The 17,107-nt window shown below is 40.0% G+C and overlaps 1 protein-coding gene, 1 long non-coding RNA gene and 1 pseudogene across 3 annotated transcripts in view; 2 read left to right on the forward strand and 1 right to left on the reverse strand.

Annotated features, from left to right (window-relative positions):
• Positions 1–17,107, forward strand: part of LOC101153439 (uncharacterized) — a 148,867-nt gene that overhangs the window by 112,385 nt on the left and 19,375 nt on the right. Inside the window, exon 4 of the long non-coding RNA XR_008670227.2 lies at positions 4,543–4,636. This is a non-coding gene — a long non-coding RNA (uncharacterized lncRNA). The remainder of the gene's footprint in view (positions 1–4,542; positions 4,637–17,107) is intronic.
• NTN4 (netrin 4) overlaps positions 1–17,107 on the reverse strand; it is a 133,039-nt gene that overhangs the window by 3,308 nt on the left and 112,624 nt on the right. For both annotated transcript variants that reach the window (XM_004053698.5, XM_019039356.4), the window contains exons 8-9: positions 9,163–9,231; positions 4,670–4,840 (exon numbers count right to left, since the gene is read on the reverse strand). In XM_004053698.5, coding sequence (XP_004053746.4) covers positions 4,670–4,840; positions 9,163–9,231 — 240 coding nt within the window. The remainder of the gene's footprint in view (positions 1–4,669; positions 4,841–9,162; positions 9,232–17,107) is intronic.
• On the forward strand, positions 11,321–12,180 carry LOC109029237 (phosphoglycerate mutase 1-like; annotated as a pseudogene).

The following is a 17,107-nucleotide window of genomic DNA, read 5'->3' on the forward strand; positions in this document are numbered from 1 at the left end:
ATAGAAATCCATAATTCCAAAATGACACTAAAAAATGAGAAAGCCAGAGAAAAATTAACTTGTCATCTTTAGAGGTAGCTGTTAAAACCATTTCTTACTTTCAAAATTAGAAATTAAAGGGAAGGAATGTAGCATTTGTCCTGTCTTTACAATAAGAACTGTATTTCATGATAACCTAGTTGCCCAGCTTGGGAGAGAAAGCCCTCTTACAGAAGAATGCCAGCTAATAAGAGAATTCAAAAGAATTAGAAAAACATCATTTCTTAGACTCTAATGAAATTATTGATTCAGGAAAGGATTATCAATTGGCGATAAAGTCATTAAATGAATGGTTAATGGAAAGCTGGATGCTTGTAGAATGCTACATAATATCACACTCACTCTTTTCTATCTCTAAAGGTAAAACAAAACTTTGGCAATGGAGAGATCAGATTGCCTTCATTGTAATCCAAAGGTCAAGCTTAGAGACACTGATGGGAGGTTATCCAGGTACCATGTGCATTCGACATGATTCAACATGAAGCACACAATGATCTCTATAATGGACTCTAGCCAAAATGTTTGTCTTGAATCAATCAAGCCTTTCTTTAGAGATTACAGAAGATAGAAGAGATAGAGGAACAAGCTAAACACCACCATAAATGAACCAACCACACAAATGTTGATGGTCAGATAATGGATAGGGCATCTGACCTGGTTTCCTCAACAAGTCATAAAAAAGGAACTGTGCTAGAATAAAAGAGAGTTGAGGGACTGAAAAACTAGATATAACGTGTGATCCTGGATTGAATACTGGCAAGGACACATCAGCTGTAGAGGACATTTTGGGATCAGTTGGGAAATAGAAATATGACCTGAGTATTAGATAATACGAAAATCAACTGAAATTGAAGGTAAAGCTTATTAACAGAATAATGCAGGTTACAGAATGGAGCATATACTATGATATCGTTTTGGTTAAAAAATATAATACATACACACAGAGGAAGATTGGAAAGGATTTGCCTAAGCTATTAACAGAGATGATCTCTGGGGGATAGAAATGTGAAATTTAAAAATTTCCCCTAAACGTCTCCCCTCCCCTCCCCTTCCCTCCCCTCTCCTTCCGTTCTTCCTCTTTCTTTTTTTTTTTCTTTTGACAAGGTCTCACTCTGTCACCCAGGCTGACGTGCAGTGGCACCATCTGAACTCTGTAGCCTCCACCTCCCTAGGCTCAGGTAATCCTCCCACCTCTGCCTTCTGAGTAGCTGGGACAACAGGCTCGTGCCACTAAACCTGGCTAATTTTTGTATTTTCTGTTAGAGATGGGGTTTCACCATGTTGCCCAGGCTGCCCTCGAACTCCTAGGCTCAAGCAATCCACCCACCTCAACCTCCCAAAGTGCTGGGATTACAGGTGTGAGCCACTGCACCCTGCTAAAAGTTTATTAAAAGAAACTCATCCTAAACTTTAAAAAAAGCTATTATGGTGTTTTCAGAAAAAGAGAAAAAGGAAAATAATGACACAGAGAGGTTTCAAACACTGGAGAGTACAATGTAAAATGAATGAAAAGGCATTTAAATTATAAAAGGCAACCTTCACTTCTGCATGAAAAAGAATCTCAATATTTAATTAACAGACTAGTTAAAAATATAATAGCCTTAAAATTGTTTGTATAATGTCTAAAATAATAAACTCCTCATTTAAAAATACAATAATCAATTTTGAAGAAACTTCAAGGTTAGGGCTGGATGCAGTGGCTCTTGCCTGTAATTCCAGTGCTTTGGGAGGCCGAGGTGGGAGGACTGCTTGAGGCCAGGAGTTTGAGACCAGTTTGAGACCATAGCAAGACCCTGTCTACAAAAACACAAACAAACAAAAATTAGCTGGGTTTGGTGGCATGTCTATAGTCCTAGCTACTCAAGAGGCTGAGGCGGGAGGATTGCTTGAGCCTGGGAGGTTGAGGCTGCAGTGAGCAGTGATAGTACCACCACTCTAGCCTGGGCAACAGAGCAGAGAACCCTGTCTTTAAAAAAAGAAAAAAAAAGAAAGAAATCAATCTCAGGGTTAAGTCTAGTATTTTTACATGAATTTACTTTGAAACTACAAATAGAATAAACAGGAATTTACCATTAAAGTATAAATATAAGTTAAATTGATAAAAACAATACTGAATAAAACCATAAATTATGAAGCAGCATCACACCAAAAACAAATATGCAAAACAATGTTCTTTTACACCTCTTATTAGCATTTATATTTTATTTTCCTATCTCTAGGGTTTTGACATCTACTTTGCTACACGTTTGAGAACACGAAGTTTATTTTGTATCCATAGAAAAAGAAAATACAATACTTTAGTGCTAGTTTTGGTGTTCTAAAATATATGACTGATGAATGAGTAAGTGTATGCATGAATTAAGAATGAATGAATATGCAGGGATACCCAATAAGATTGTTTCTTTTCCAAAGTAGCCAAGGAAGCAGGTTGGCGTGTAAGGTTTCAGTTTTCTTATCAGCTTTCTTTGGCCTTGGCTGTTGAACTTGTAAAAATGGAAAAACAAAGTAAAATGAAAGAGTGTCTGGTTTTGCTTTGGCAAGTTCCAGTCTTTTCTTCAAAGCAAGTAAACATGTTTTCAAGAATTCTTTGAATAATTGCGCTTATGTTTTCAATTGTGATGAACTCAGTTGATTCTTTGACTTGGCTTGGCAGAAACCTGATTAGGAAGTATAGTTCACTTCCTGGAGGGTGGCTCACATGGTCAAAGCTTTTGTTTTTAATGTCTCACTAAACTGGGCAGGCTTTTTTTTTCTTTTGCCAAGACAGTAGGAAAGCTCTTATAAGAGATGCCTCTAAGCACAAATCACTGGGAAATAGAACTTACATGAATTATTTTTAGTTTCCTGTATTCAAAGTTCAGGATTCTTATTACTTCAATTTGTTCTTTGGAATTTTATTTATTTATGTATTTTTAATTTCTTTTGAGATAGGGTCTTGCTCTGTTTGCCCAGGCTGGAGTGCAGTGGCTCAATCATGGCTCACTGCAGCTTTGACCTCCCTGGCTCAAGTGATCCTCCTACCTCAGCCTTCCAAGTAGTTGGGACTACAGGAATTTGCCACCACACCCAGCTAATTATTTTAAAATTTTTTTGTAGATACTGGGTCTCACTATGTTGCCCAAACTGGTCTTGAACTCCTGGGCTCAAGCTATCCTCCCACCTGGGCCTCCTAAAGTACTGAGATTACAGGCGTGAACCACCATGCCCAGTCTATTTATTTATTTATATAATTTAAAACATTATTTTTCACAGTTTCCTTACTAAAATCTAAATTAATTTAAATATATTATTGAAAGGGTAGAAAAGGATGTGAGAGATTGGTCAACACTTGGCCAAAATCAAAAGTTCTGTATCAATGTTGAGTTTGTTTAGACTGAGGGGATATTTTATTGTTAGTTTATGCTCTCTTTCTCTTTCTCTCTCAGTTATCTGTTTCTCTCAAATTTATTAATCAAAGACCACAAAAGACTTTGTTTTTTTGAGATGGAGTCTTGCTCTGTCACCCAGGCTGGAGTACAGTGGTGCGATCTCAGCTCACTGCAACCTCTGCCTCCTGGGTTCAAGTGATTCTCCTGCCTCAGCCTCCTGGGTAGCTGGGACTACAGGCACATATCACCATACTGGGCTAATTTTTGTATTTTTAGTAGAGATGGGGTTTCACTGTGTTGGCCAGGTTGGTCACAAAAGACTTCTTATCAACGTAACAATGAGTTTATATGGGGAAGGAATTAGACCAAGAACATAAATAATGCACCTGTTTTATCAGTGCCGCTAAGACACAGATGACAATCACACAAGCAGGGAGATGCAGAGGATTTTTTGAATTATGATTTGTTTTATTAGAACCTGCTAAGTATTATGTTACCATTATCTCGGTACTAATGGTAGGTATTGAAGATACTATGATCAAAAGCCTAAATCCCATCCTCAAATTTGATGAGGGAGACAGAGAAATAAGCAGCTTATAACCCAGGATAACCATGCGCTTGGGGCAAGAACCCCTGTGCTTATTTGTCTTCACTTCTGCTATAACATTTAAAGGTGCAAATCAAATTTCTCTCCATTTCAAGTTGCTCTAAAATCCTACAGTTTTTGTTTTGTTTATTTCTGCTGTTTCTAATTTGAAACCAGAAATATCATTTCACGAAAAACAAGATGATGAGAACTTGAGAGCTGTTTTCTCTCCAAGAGAAACAGATGCTTTTCAAGCAATAGTCGAAATGAATTCAATATTATTTCCACAGATGGAATTTTGCATTTGAACTTCCTTTGGGAACAGGTTCTACTGTAATAGGACCTAGCTTTCAGATAAAGAGTAAGTGGCAGATAAATTCATGAAAGTGCTTTCTATGCAACTGGCACCTGGAACCAATCTGAGCCTCCTCTTTTAGGATAGAGAGTATTATATTTCTGGATTTTAAAATATTAAACTTTTATAGAGCACATGGAAGAGAAATAATTTTTCGATGTTAGTTAAAAGAATTCCATTTGGATTTCCCGCAGGAGTCAGATGGTGAGAGGGAGAGATGTTCTTGCTGAGTTTGTTTATGTTGTGCTTCAGAGGATGTAAGACAAGCAGCAAATCAGCAGAGACAAGGTAGGTACTAAGATAGGAAAGTCTAATACTCACCAGGATTGAGGATTGGACAAGTGCATCCTCTGTCCGTCCATGATTCTGGATATAATGTTCGCTTTCCTCGGAAAATCTTCAGTTTGGTAGATTTTAAGACCTTTTTAATCTTCACATTGACCTCAACATGAGTACCTTTATCATGAGCTGATAAAATCTTTATTTTTAGCACTGTTAACACAGAAGTCAAAATGCATAGAATTTCATATTATCATTTGAAGTTTGAATAACACTTAAGTATGCATTTCAGAATATAATGGAAAGGTGAATTGATGATGAGGATGTGAAAATTTGCTTTCAAAATCATTAGGCATTAACTTGGATGGAGTTAGAAGCCATTATTCTAAGGAAAGTAACTCAGGAATGGAAAACCAAACCTCATTATGTTCTCATTTGTAAGTGGGAGCTAAGCTATGAGGATGCAAAGACCTAAGAATGATATAATATACTTTGGGGACTCAGGGGGAAGAGAGGGGATAAGGGATAAAAGACTACATATTGGGTACAGTGTACACTGCTTGGATGATGGGTGCACTAAAATCTCAGAAATCACCACTAAAGAACTCATCCATGTAACCAAAAACCACCTGTTCCCCCAAAACTATTGAAATAAAATAAAATAAAAATACTGAATTAAAAAAATCATAGGCTCATTCAGTTTTGCACTGGCTTTATCTCATTTATCTATATTAACTATATTCTTATTTGTTAGGCAATTTCAAATGTGACTCCCTCCAATATCATTATCCTAAGAGAATATCAACCATTTGCCTATTGCAATTATAATCTTTTTTTTTATTATACTTTAAGTTTTGGGGTACGTGTGCACATTGTGCAGCTTAGTTACATATGTATACATGTGCCATGCTGGTGCGCTGCACCCACTGACTCGTCATCTAGCATTAGGTATATCTCCCAATGCTATCCCTCCCCTCTCCCCCCACCCCACCACAGTCCCCAGAGTGTGATATTCCCCTTCCTGTGTCCATGTGATCTCATTGTTCAGCAATTATAATCTTAAATACATTCAGCTACCACATCTAAACAGAGAGAGGAAACATAGGAAGTAGAATTATCCTGGCTTTTATTTAGGTTCTGACTATATTATTCTTTTGTGGCTGATTGTGTTTAATGTTATGATAGAGAGCAAAATGCTACTGCTAGAATATATTTTGCATATTCCAAAGAGATTATATAATATGATTGACTACTTAATATTCTTCTCCTGGCATAAAATGCAAGCTGACTGGAGTTAGGGAAGCTGTCCCTTAATGGGTGTCCAACCTCTTGACTTCCCTGGGCCACACTGGACCACACATAAAGTACACTAACACTAATGATAGCTGATGAACTGAAACAGAAAGTCTGTGCATAATTTTTGTGATATCCGCCACCACAAATAAACCAAAAAGTCTTCACATTCAAAGGGCTGGACACCCACGCATGACGATGGAGCTCCAGTATTCTGTATGACTTATGATTCTATTACGCCCTCCCATTGATGAAATTGATATGGCTGGGGATTAAGTAATGGAATAATTTGGGGTCGGAAAGAAAGTAAAGCTAAGGATCACTGAGCTACTCAGGAACACTAGGGAACGTAGGGAAGTTCTTTTTTTTTTTTTTTTTTTTTTTGAGATGGAGTCTTGCTCTGTCATCCAGGCTGGAGTACAACGGCGCGATCTTGGCTAACCGCAACCTCTGCCTCTGAGGTTCAAGCAATTCTTCCTGCCTCAGCCTCCCGAGTAGCCGGGATTACAGGCCACCATGCCTGGCTAATTTTCATATATATTTTTTCACAGGGAAGTTCTTATCGGCTTATCCACATCTCCATGGAAGAGTGTGTGTAATGAGAGCACTCTATCTTGGCTGGTCTCATACTCTGCGAATACAGCGTCAGACAGCTATCTTTATGGAGTCATCACATTTTAGACTTCTAAGGGGTCTTAAAAGCTCATGTATCTTATACATGAGGAAGCAAGTTTTAAGAAATTAAGGCCAGGTGCAGTAGCTCACGCCTGTAATCCCAGCACTTTGGGAGGCTGAGGTAGGCGGATCACCTGAGGTCAGGACTTTGAGACCAGCCTGGCCAACATACGGTGAAATCCTGTCTCTGCTAAAAAATACAAAAAATTTAGCTGGGCGTGGTGGTGCATGCTTGTAGTCCCAGCTACTTGGGAAGCTGAGCCAGGAGAAATGCTTGAAACCGGGAGGCAGAGGTTGCAGTGAGTCCAGATCACGCCACTGCACTCCAGCCTGGGCGACAGAGCAAAACTCCATCTCTCAAAAATAAATAAACAAATAAAACAAATAAATAAAGTGAACCGTTCAAGTTCACATAACTGGTTGGCTAGAGGTAGAGTTTGGGCTAGAACCCTGATGAGATAAATGCATGAAGGACAGGGAGCATAGTGCCCGGCGTGTGGCTAACGCTCAGTAAATGTTCGCTATTATTATTCCACTGGACTTGTAAGCTAAAAGAGAGCAGGGACCTTGTCTGTCACTTCTATTGCTCAATAGATATTTGCTAAAGGAGTAAGCAAGTAAGTCAAGTGTTTTTTTTTTTTTTTTCTATTAAGCCAGGGAATGGGGAGGAGGAAACCAATTTTTTCCAAGTCTTAGCAGTATTGCACTTAATAAGACCAAGATGTTTCATTACATTAAGAGCGTTCAAATTCTTCTGAAGTAGAAAATTAATGCAGTTGTATTAAAAGATTGGTTATTTGTAAATTCAGAGAGCTACCAAGTTGATGTGATAAGGAAAACCAGTTGATATTTTCACTGAATGAACTGACTTTGAACTAAATTATCATATTCTTTGTTCTTAATAGTCAATGCCATTCCCTCTAAACTGCCTTTCCTTTATTGAGCGCTGTACATTTCAAAAGTTTTCTTCTATTATTTAGCCAAGTTAGAAAGTAGAGAGGGAAGTGTACATATAATTTTAGATAAGATTCATGAGGTTTTTGCCACTTATTTACTTTTTAAAATCTTGTATGAGATTAGAGACAATGTTATCCAGAACCTAAATACTTGGTTTCATAAATGATGACTTAAAATTTTCTCCTCATTGTAGTGTATATTTCAGGCTATATATATTATAGACCAATAAAAAGTCTCAGGCTGGGTGTGGTGGCTCACGCCTGTCATCCCAGCACTTTGGGAGGCCGAGGCAGGCAGATCATTTGAGGTCAGAAGTCCAAAACCAGCCTGGCCAACATGGTGAAACCCCATCTCTGCTAAAAATACAAAAATTAGGTCAGGTGCAGTGGCTCATGCCTATAATCCCAGCACTTTGGGAGGCCGAGGCAGGCGGATCACGAGGTCAGGAGTTCGAGACCAGCCTGACCAACATGGTGAAACCCTGTCTCTACTAAAAATACAAAAATTAGCCGGGCATGGTGGCACATGCCTGTAGTCCCAGCTACTTGGGAGGCTGAGGCAGGAGAATTGCTTGAACCCGGGAGGTGGAAGTTGTGGGCGTGGTGGCATATGCCTATAATCCCAGCTATTCAGGTGGTTGAGGTATGAGAATCGCTTGAACCCAGAAGGTGGAGGTTGCAGTGAGTCTAGATTGTGCCACTGCACTCTAGCCTGGGCAACAAAGCGAGACTCTGTCTAAAAAAAAAAAAAAAGAGTCTCAGACACTAGGCAAGAATGTGTTGGCAAGATATGATATCTTAATATATTTAATAGTAAATATAAAGCCATTTGAAGATAGTAACAGTCTTTACTTAGGCAGTGCCATTTCCCTTTTTGTACAGGATGTATTTTCCTGTTATTTGAAAGATAGGGGCATCTAGAGTATACAGAGAGGGTGGGGAAGAGACCCGGGTGGACAGCTGGTCTCAGTGCCTCACAAATAAGACATCATCTCCCTCCCCCTACCATTTACCGAGCATCAAATATGTGCTAGGTAATGTGCTGCATGCTTTTCAAACATCTCATTCCACGAGGAAGGTGGCATGATCCCTATTTTACAGATGAGGAAACAAGTCTGGAGAGGTTAAGTCTCCCACCCAATAAGCCAGAAATCAAACTCACATAGGTGTGAGTCCAAAGCCTGTGCTCTCAACTGTAGTGAAATGCTGCCTTAAACTGATTTCTACTCAGTATTACTGTATGGCAAATGAACACAAGGGCCACTGAAGTGGCTAGAAATGTCCCTTTTGGATGAATAAGGCAAGAAGTATCCACGAGAAAGGATTTCATATCATGATTTCTTCTTTCTGCTCTCTGCCTCTTTTTCTTATGGTATAATAACTCTACCTTTGCTCTACAAGCATTCTGTCCTCCTTGGGACATCCATCACCAACTACATCAGGAAAATCTAGCTCAAGACCAGAACACTGTGTTTAGTGTTATTATGTAAGACTAATGCTTTGTGCTTTCATTTATACACAATGTCATCAGTCAGGCCTCCCATTTTCTTAAAAATTCTCTGAACTTAGTGTGAATAGGTTCTCAGAAGCATTCAAGGATTTCAGACTCACCATATGAATATTTCATTCCACAGAATGCCTTGGCATTTCCTAATGTCTGTTCCTTACATTCGCATTTACCTATGGAAAGTAAATTAAAAATGGTGTTAGTTATTAGAAAAGCAAAGAAAGAAAAAATAAGAGATCAGCAAGTGTATCCAGATAACACATCCCTTAAGCCTTGAGTGATGCATACAGTGTAATCTGTAAGTACCGAGGAACCACGAAAGTCATTCAAAAGAAGTAGAGTCTCTTTCTAAATTAGTTATCTTCCAATAAAGTATTCATCCAAGAGAAATACAGAAGGTAGAAACAGTGATGTATTTCAACGCTTGTAATTGATGTTGTGATAAATACAGTCTAGTATTAATATTCCATGCTAACAGAAAGGAAAAACTGAATGGAAAACAATTGTCTTTCTGCAGTTAATGTTCACCACCACAAAAGTGAAATTAAATAAACTGATTGGGCAGTCCCTTGAAGGTAATGTCGTTCAATTTTTTTGTTGTTATCCATTTAAAAAGTATTTATTGAGCACTTTTGGTATGCAAGGCATGGTGCTTCGCACTTCAGCACCATAAAGATAAGCAAGATACAATTCTTGCCTTAAGGCTTGCAATTCAGTAAGGTGAAGAAACCAAGTGTACAAAAAGTGATAAAGTGATAAGTGGTCTGGGAGAGGTACAATATACTTGGGTGGAAGAGTCACATGTGTCTGGGAAGATGGGAAAAAACTTCTTGGATCAAGAAGGATTTAAAAGGGACTTTGAAGAATAAGTAGAATATTTTCTCCCAATAGTTTAAATTATATATTGCCACTATTACATGTGAGAGATTTGCCAGGCCCTATGGAAAACTTTCAAAATGCCTTTGTGCATAGTTTATTTTATGTATGTATGTATGTATATATTTATTTATTTATTTATCTATCGAGATGGAGTCTCATTCTGTCACTCAAGCTGGAGTGCAGTGGTGTGATCTCAGCTCATTGCAACCTCTGTCTCCCGGGTTCAAGCAATTCTCCTGTCTCAGCTTCCCGAGTAGTTGGGACTACAGGCGCACACCACCACGCCTGGCTAATTTTTATATTTTTAGTAGAGACGGAGTTTCACCATATTGGTCAGGCTGGTCTTGAACTCCTGACCTCAGATGATCCACTAGCCTCGGCCTCCCAAAGTGCTGGGATTACAGGTGTGAGCCACTGCGCCCAGCCTGTACATAGTTTATATGTAGCAGGGGACCCCAAACCCCTGGCCGTGGACTGGTACTGGTTTGTGGCCTGTTAGGAACTGGGTCACACAGCAGGAGGTGAGCAGCTTGAGAGTGAGCTGATTTTCATCTGTATTTACAGCCACTTCCCATCACTCAAATTACCGCCTGAGCTCTGCCTCCTGTTAGATCAGCAGCGGCATTAGATGCTCATAAAAGTGCCCACCCTACTGTGAACTGTGCATGTGAGGGCTCTAGGTTGTGCTCTCCTTATGAGAATCTAATGCCTGATGGTCTGAGGTGGAACAGCTTCATCCTGAAACCATCCCCTGCCCCTGCCATCCATGGAAAAATTGTCTTCCATGAAACCGCTCCCTGGTGCCCAAAAGGTTGGGGACCACAGATATATAGCATTCTCATACTCATTTATATATTCGTTTCCTCTCCAGACTGTGTCCCTTCAAGACAATGGCTATATCTTATCAACCTTACATTTCTGGAGCCTAGCATGGATAGGATTTTCACTCACTGATTTAACAATTAGATATACTTTTCCCCCTTTCCTGTCCCCTCCTGCCCTCATGCACTGCATTTCATAGGCATTGAGTGGTCATAACAGCAGCTAGTGCTTACTGAGGAGCACTTACTCTATACCAGGCCGTTTTAAGCATTTTACATTAATTTACTCATTTAATATTCTCATAGGTAGAAATCTGGTAGGATTATAGAGATAAAAGAGTGAGTAGCCAGGTGTGGTGACTGATGCTTGTAATCCGAGCACTTTGGGAGGTCGACATGGGTGGACTGCTTGAGCCCAGGAGTCTAAGACCAGGCTAGGTAATGTAGTAAGACATTGTCTCCATAATAAAGATTAAAAATTGTTGAGCACGCAGGCGCAGTGGTCGGGTTGCGGGGGAAGGCGGGGGGCAGGGGGTGGGCTGTGATTCTGGAATCTGTGAAACCCAGCTGGCACCGCCTCCCAAGCCCGCCGCCATGGCCACCTATAAACTGGTGCTGATCCAGCATGCTGAGAGTGCATGGAACCTGGATATCCACTTCAGCAGCTGGTACGACTCCGACCTGAGCCCGGCGGGCCACCAGGAGGTGAAGCGCGGGCGGGCAGGTGCTGCTAGATGTTGGCTATGAGTTTGATATCTGCTTCACCTCAGTGCAGAAGAGAGCGACCCGGACCCTCTGGACAGTGCTAGATGCCATTGATCAGATGTGGCCCACCTGTAATGAGGACTTGGCCCCTCAATGAGCGGCACTATGGGGGTCTGACCGATCTCAGTAAAGCAGAAACTGCTGCAAAGCATCGTGAGGCCCAGGTGAAGATCTGGAGGTGCTCCTATGATGTCCCACCACCTCTGCTGGAGCCTGACCATCCTTTCTACAGCAACATCAGTAAGGATCGTAGGTATGCAGACCTCACAGATGATCAGCTATCCTCCTGTGAGAGTCTGAAGGACACTATTGCCAGCGCTCTGCCCTTTTGGAATAAAGAAATAGTTCCCCAGATCAAGGAAGGGAAATGGGTACTGATTGCAGCCCATGGCAACAGCCTCCGGGGCATTGTCAAGCATCTGGAAGGTCTCTCTGAAGAGGCTATCATGGAGCTGAACCTGCTGACTGGTATTCCCATTGTCTTTAAATTGGACAAGAGCTCGAAGCCCATCAGGTGCATGGAGTTCCTGGGGGATGAAGGGACCCTGTGTAAAGCCATGGAAGCCTGTGGCTGCCCAGGGCAAGGCCAAGAAGTGAAGGCCGGCGGGCAGACTACTGTCCCCAGGAGCACCCTCCTTGCCTGGTGTGTCCCTCTGCTCATCCCTCCTGCACACGCCACACTGACCACATCTGTAGGCATCTTGAGCTGTAGCTGCAGATGGGGACCAGTGGCTCCCATTTTCGTTTTAGCCATTTTTGTCTCCTGCACCCACTCCCTTCATTCATTCCAGTCAGAATAGCACTTCTAGGGCATGGGTTCTCAGTCCAAGCTGTGGAAAAGCTCCCCTTGTCCAAGAGAGTTTAAAGGTAGTGACTTGGGTTTTTGCGACCGCTTTGTTTACTAAGAACTTGTCGGGGAGGAACCATGCTAAGCCATGACCAATGAGGAGAAGCAAGAGAGCCTGTCTGTCCCCAAGAGCCAGTCCTCTGCTCTTCTGTAGTCAGGCCACTGCCTGGGGGCTCTAGTCATTCCAGTGGAAGATGAATGTAACCCGCATGGTGATGTGACAGCTGTTTCCTCCCTGACCCCAGAGGAGATGGCTCTAGAAGGTTGGGATCAATCCTGAATTTAGTTTAGGTGTTACATTTACTTTTATAAAAAAAAGTATAGTATATATAAATAATACAAAACCATAACCCTTCTCGGATCTCTCGTGGCAGTTGAAATAGTCCCACATGTGGTCATCAGAAAGTAAGCCATTCCTCATACTAATACGGGATAAGCTCCTTGACCTCGGAGGAGTAGGAGTGCTTCCTGCTGTGTGTTTTAGAATCCCTCTGCTGCCTTGTTTCATGGCAGTGAAATGCCTCTTGGTCCTGTCCAAGTGTGTCTTTCACTGACTGATTTCTGAATCATGTTCTAGTTGCTCGGCCACATGGGTCCAGTGTTCATTTGAGCATAACTGTACTAAATCCTTTCTCCAGGAATGAGTATAATAAAGGAGTTATGTGCAATTAAAAAAATTGGCCTGGTGTGGTAGTATGTGCCTGTAGTCCCAGCTAGTCGTGGAGGGGAGCATTGGTGGCACTGAGGTGGGAGGATTGCTTGAGCCCAGGAGGTCAATGCTGCAGTAAGCCATGATGGTGCCACTGCACTCCAGCCTGGACAACAAAGTGAGACTCTGCCAAAAAAAAAAAAAAAAAAAAAAAAGAAAAGAAAAGAAATTGTAGTAACCTAAGTGAATAGCCTATGGCCTTTGATAATTCCACAAAGCAGAAGAGTACAGTAACCACTGTGCTATAAAACCTAATGGAACTCCAAATGGCATATACTGTTCCTCAACACAATGCTCTTCTCTTTAACCCTTCAGCCTAGAAGAGCAGACATAGGTCTATTGTTTGATGACCTTTCTTTGGCTGCTTTCCAATACTTCTTTTTCATATGCTTAGAGCTCAAACAATATTTGTTGATCAGGCTTCAGCCCAAATATGTTTTCTTAAAAGAAATCTGGAAGGGAAGAAAAGCTTGTTTAGTTATGCTAGGTTATTAGGACATTAAAAAAAAAAGAGCATTGTTTACAGTTCTGTGGTACTAGTTAAGGCCAGTTTTGTTATTTAGGAAGTGAAATTTTACATCTGGTGTAAGAAGTGGTAGAAATTAAGGGTGTTTTGTTGGTAAAGTATATTATACTCCTAGTTGAAAGCTGTTTTTATGGAAACTTATGGAAGGTATATAGGTAGGTAGATTTTTTTCAGTGCTTAGAACACTTGTTGAAAAAGGTGCTCAGAAGCACCATTCTATACCCAATGCAGGGAACTGAATAAAGTCTTCCTCTATCTGGCGTTCATCCAGATGAATTTCGGAGACTCTCTGGGGACATCACAGACCTAACAGCTGCTGTGGACATGAGAGTCTGCAGTCATTCTGGTGCCAGCACTTTATGTGTTTGGCTGGAATGCTGCCAACTCTCTAATAACATGCATGATGGGCTTAGTGAATGTCCTATAGTCCTAAAAACCGGATTATTACAGATTTGGTTTAGCAAACTTAGAGAATTATAAAAAGTCATTGTGTGCTTAGAAAAATAGAAGAACACCTTTAAAAGTGGCTATTAAAGTTAAAATCATAAAATTCCAGACTACGTAGCATTAAGGCAAAAAAAATTCATAGTAAAGACTTGTTTTCTTTTTCAAATGCTGAAAAGATAAATATGATAACTTCATGTTGCCTTCTCTTTTGCACCTTCTTTCCTGTTGTGACTGAACATGAAGCCATTAGGAAAATTATCATAAGATTATGTCAAGTGAAAAAACCATGATACAGATGGGCAAATAACCTTGTTTCTCAGATTTAGGTTCTTGATTCTTGAAGGGTCCATATGTTCTCTATGAGAAGGTTTTAAAACTGTGATTTCTTTCTGATCTAAAATGTGGATTGATGGGTGGACAGAATTTAGGTGGCGGGTATGTGAGTGCACAACTTCTAAAACTTTTCTGGATGTCTGAAAATTTTCATAATAAAATGTTGGGAAAATTATCACAGACATTCTCAATCAACACAACTTTGTGAATTCATACTTTAGCACATCCTCAGCTCCAAGCACATAGCAATATTAGATAAAGGACGGAAAAAAAGACATAGCCTGCATCAAAAACTAGATATTTATCTCTGTGGACTAGAAATGAATGTTTTCAATTTGTTGATACTTCTTGAATTTAAAAAAATGTAAAAAAAGAAAAGAAATGAATGAATGTGCATTCAGGGGATAGGGCTTTGGGGTTTGCTTTCAGAATCAGGCAGCAGTGGTCAGGAGTTCAGATACAAAGGAGTTAATAGGACAAAAAAGAGATCACAGTCAGACTCACTTTTTAAAGACAGATTGGGTAAGGCTCTCCTTGCTAATGAAAGGAGGCTGGGAAAAAACAATAAACCAACCACGTACACAAAACTCCAAACTATTATTCATGGCCACTTGATGAAATTCTTAAAAAGGGCTCTGCATTTCATCCAGCATCTAGTCCTGCAAATTATGTAGCTAGTCCTTAAGTGACCTAGAAATGAATCCAAGTTGCCCTCCTGGTTTTCAAAGAATAGATATAATACAATGAAATTAGATTAGAGATAATCAGTAAACAAATATTCCTTTTTGTTTTTTTGTTTTTGAGATGGAGTCTCCCTCTGTCACCCAGGCTGGAGTGCAGTAGCCTGATCTCAGTTTACTGCAACCTCTGCCTTCCAGGTTCAAGTGATTCTCCTGCCTTAGCCTCCCAAGTAGCTGGGATTACAGGCACGTGCCACCACACCCAGCTAATTTTTTTGTATTTTTAAGTAGAGACGGGGTTTTGTCATGTTGGCCAGGCTGGTCTCCAACTCCTGACCTCAGGTGATCCACCCACTTCGGCCTCCCAAAGTGCTGGGATTGCAGGTGTGGGCCACTGTGCCCAGCCCCGGGTAAAAAAAAAAAATATTCTAAAAACCCTGATGTTTGAACAATTAAATATCCTAGACAACTCAATGGATTAAAGAGAAATTCTTAATGGAAATTGGAAAAACATTAGAACTTGAATGATAATGAAGATACTACATAAAAAGGCCAATAGGATCCAGCTAAAAGATCTTATAAGGAAATGTATAACCTTAAGAGTACTTGCTAAAAATAAGAAAGACTAAAAGCAAGTGAGTTAATAATCACTGGACTCACAAAGGTAGAAAAGGACTAAAAAAGCAAACTTAGAGAAAACATAAAAAAAAATAAAGATAAGAGCAGAATTAGTGAAATAAAGAAAAATTAAATAGGTTGGATCAAGTTAACCAAAAGTTAATCTCTAAGAGAAGCAAATTAAGATCAGTATAAGACAATAAGAAAAAAGGCACATAAGCTTAGGGACAAAAAGAAGATTAAGGACAGATTGAGTAAAGGTTAAATAAATTATGAGTGAATACCATGTATACCTCTATGCCAATACAATTTTTTAAAATTAAAATAATTGGTGGCTGGGCAAGGTGGCTCACGCCTGTAATCCCAGCACTTCGGGAGGCTGAGGTGGGTGGATCTTAAGGTCAGGAGATCTAGACCATCTTGGCTGACACTGTGAAACCCCATCTCTACTAAAAATACAAAAAATTAGCTGGGCATGGTGGCATGCGCCTGTAGTCCCAGTTACTTGGGAGGCTGAGAATTGCTTGAACCCGGGAGGCAGAGGTTGCAGTGAGCCGAGATTGCGCCACCGCACTCCAGCCTGGGTGACAGAGTGAGACTCCAACTCAAAAAAAAAAAAAAAAGAATCGGTAATTTTCTAGAAAACTTTGATTACCAACACCATATCACAAATAAACTAATAACCATGACAGATATTGAATCAGTAATACTTTCGTCTACTCAGACACTGTGTCTCAATGGTTTTATAGATAAATTCTAACAAAAATTCAAGTAACAGATGATTCTATTTTTATATAAATAATTGCAGAGAATAGAAAAAAAATGTAGTGGGTAAGGGGACCTCCTAACTTACTCAAATATACAATGCAATACATTAAATTATAGGCCAATATCAGTTATAAACATCAATATGAAAGTCCTAAGCAAGCAAATAAATAAATGAAAGATAAAAACCCTAGCAGATCAAATTCAGCAATGTATGAATAAAAATACATCACAGCAAATAAAACTTATCCTAAGACTAAAAGAATAGCTTGATAATAATTGCCATTCTGACAAACAACAGATGCTGGCAAGGCTGTAGAGAAATAGGAGTGCATTTACACTGTTTGCAGGAGTGTAAACTAGTTCAACCATTGTGGAAGACAGTGTGGTGATTCCTCAAGGGTCTAGAACCAGAAATATCATTTGGCCCAGCAATCCCATTACTGGGTATACACCCAAAGGATTCTAAATCATTCTACTATAAAGACACCTGCACACGTATGTTTATTGCAGCACTATTTACAATAGCAAAGACTTGGAGCCAACCCAAATGCCCATCAATGATAGACTGGATAAAGAAAATGTGACACATATACACCATGGAATACTATGCAGCCACGAAAAAGGATGAGTTCATGCCCTTTGCAGGGACGTGGATG

Source organism: Gorilla gorilla, chromosome 10 (assembly GCF_029281585.2).
Source record: "Gorilla gorilla gorilla isolate KB3781 chromosome 10, NHGRI_mGorGor1-v2.1_pri, whole genome shotgun sequence".
In the NCBI taxonomy this organism is placed as follows: Eukaryota; Metazoa; Chordata; class Mammalia; order Primates; family Hominidae; genus Gorilla; species Gorilla gorilla.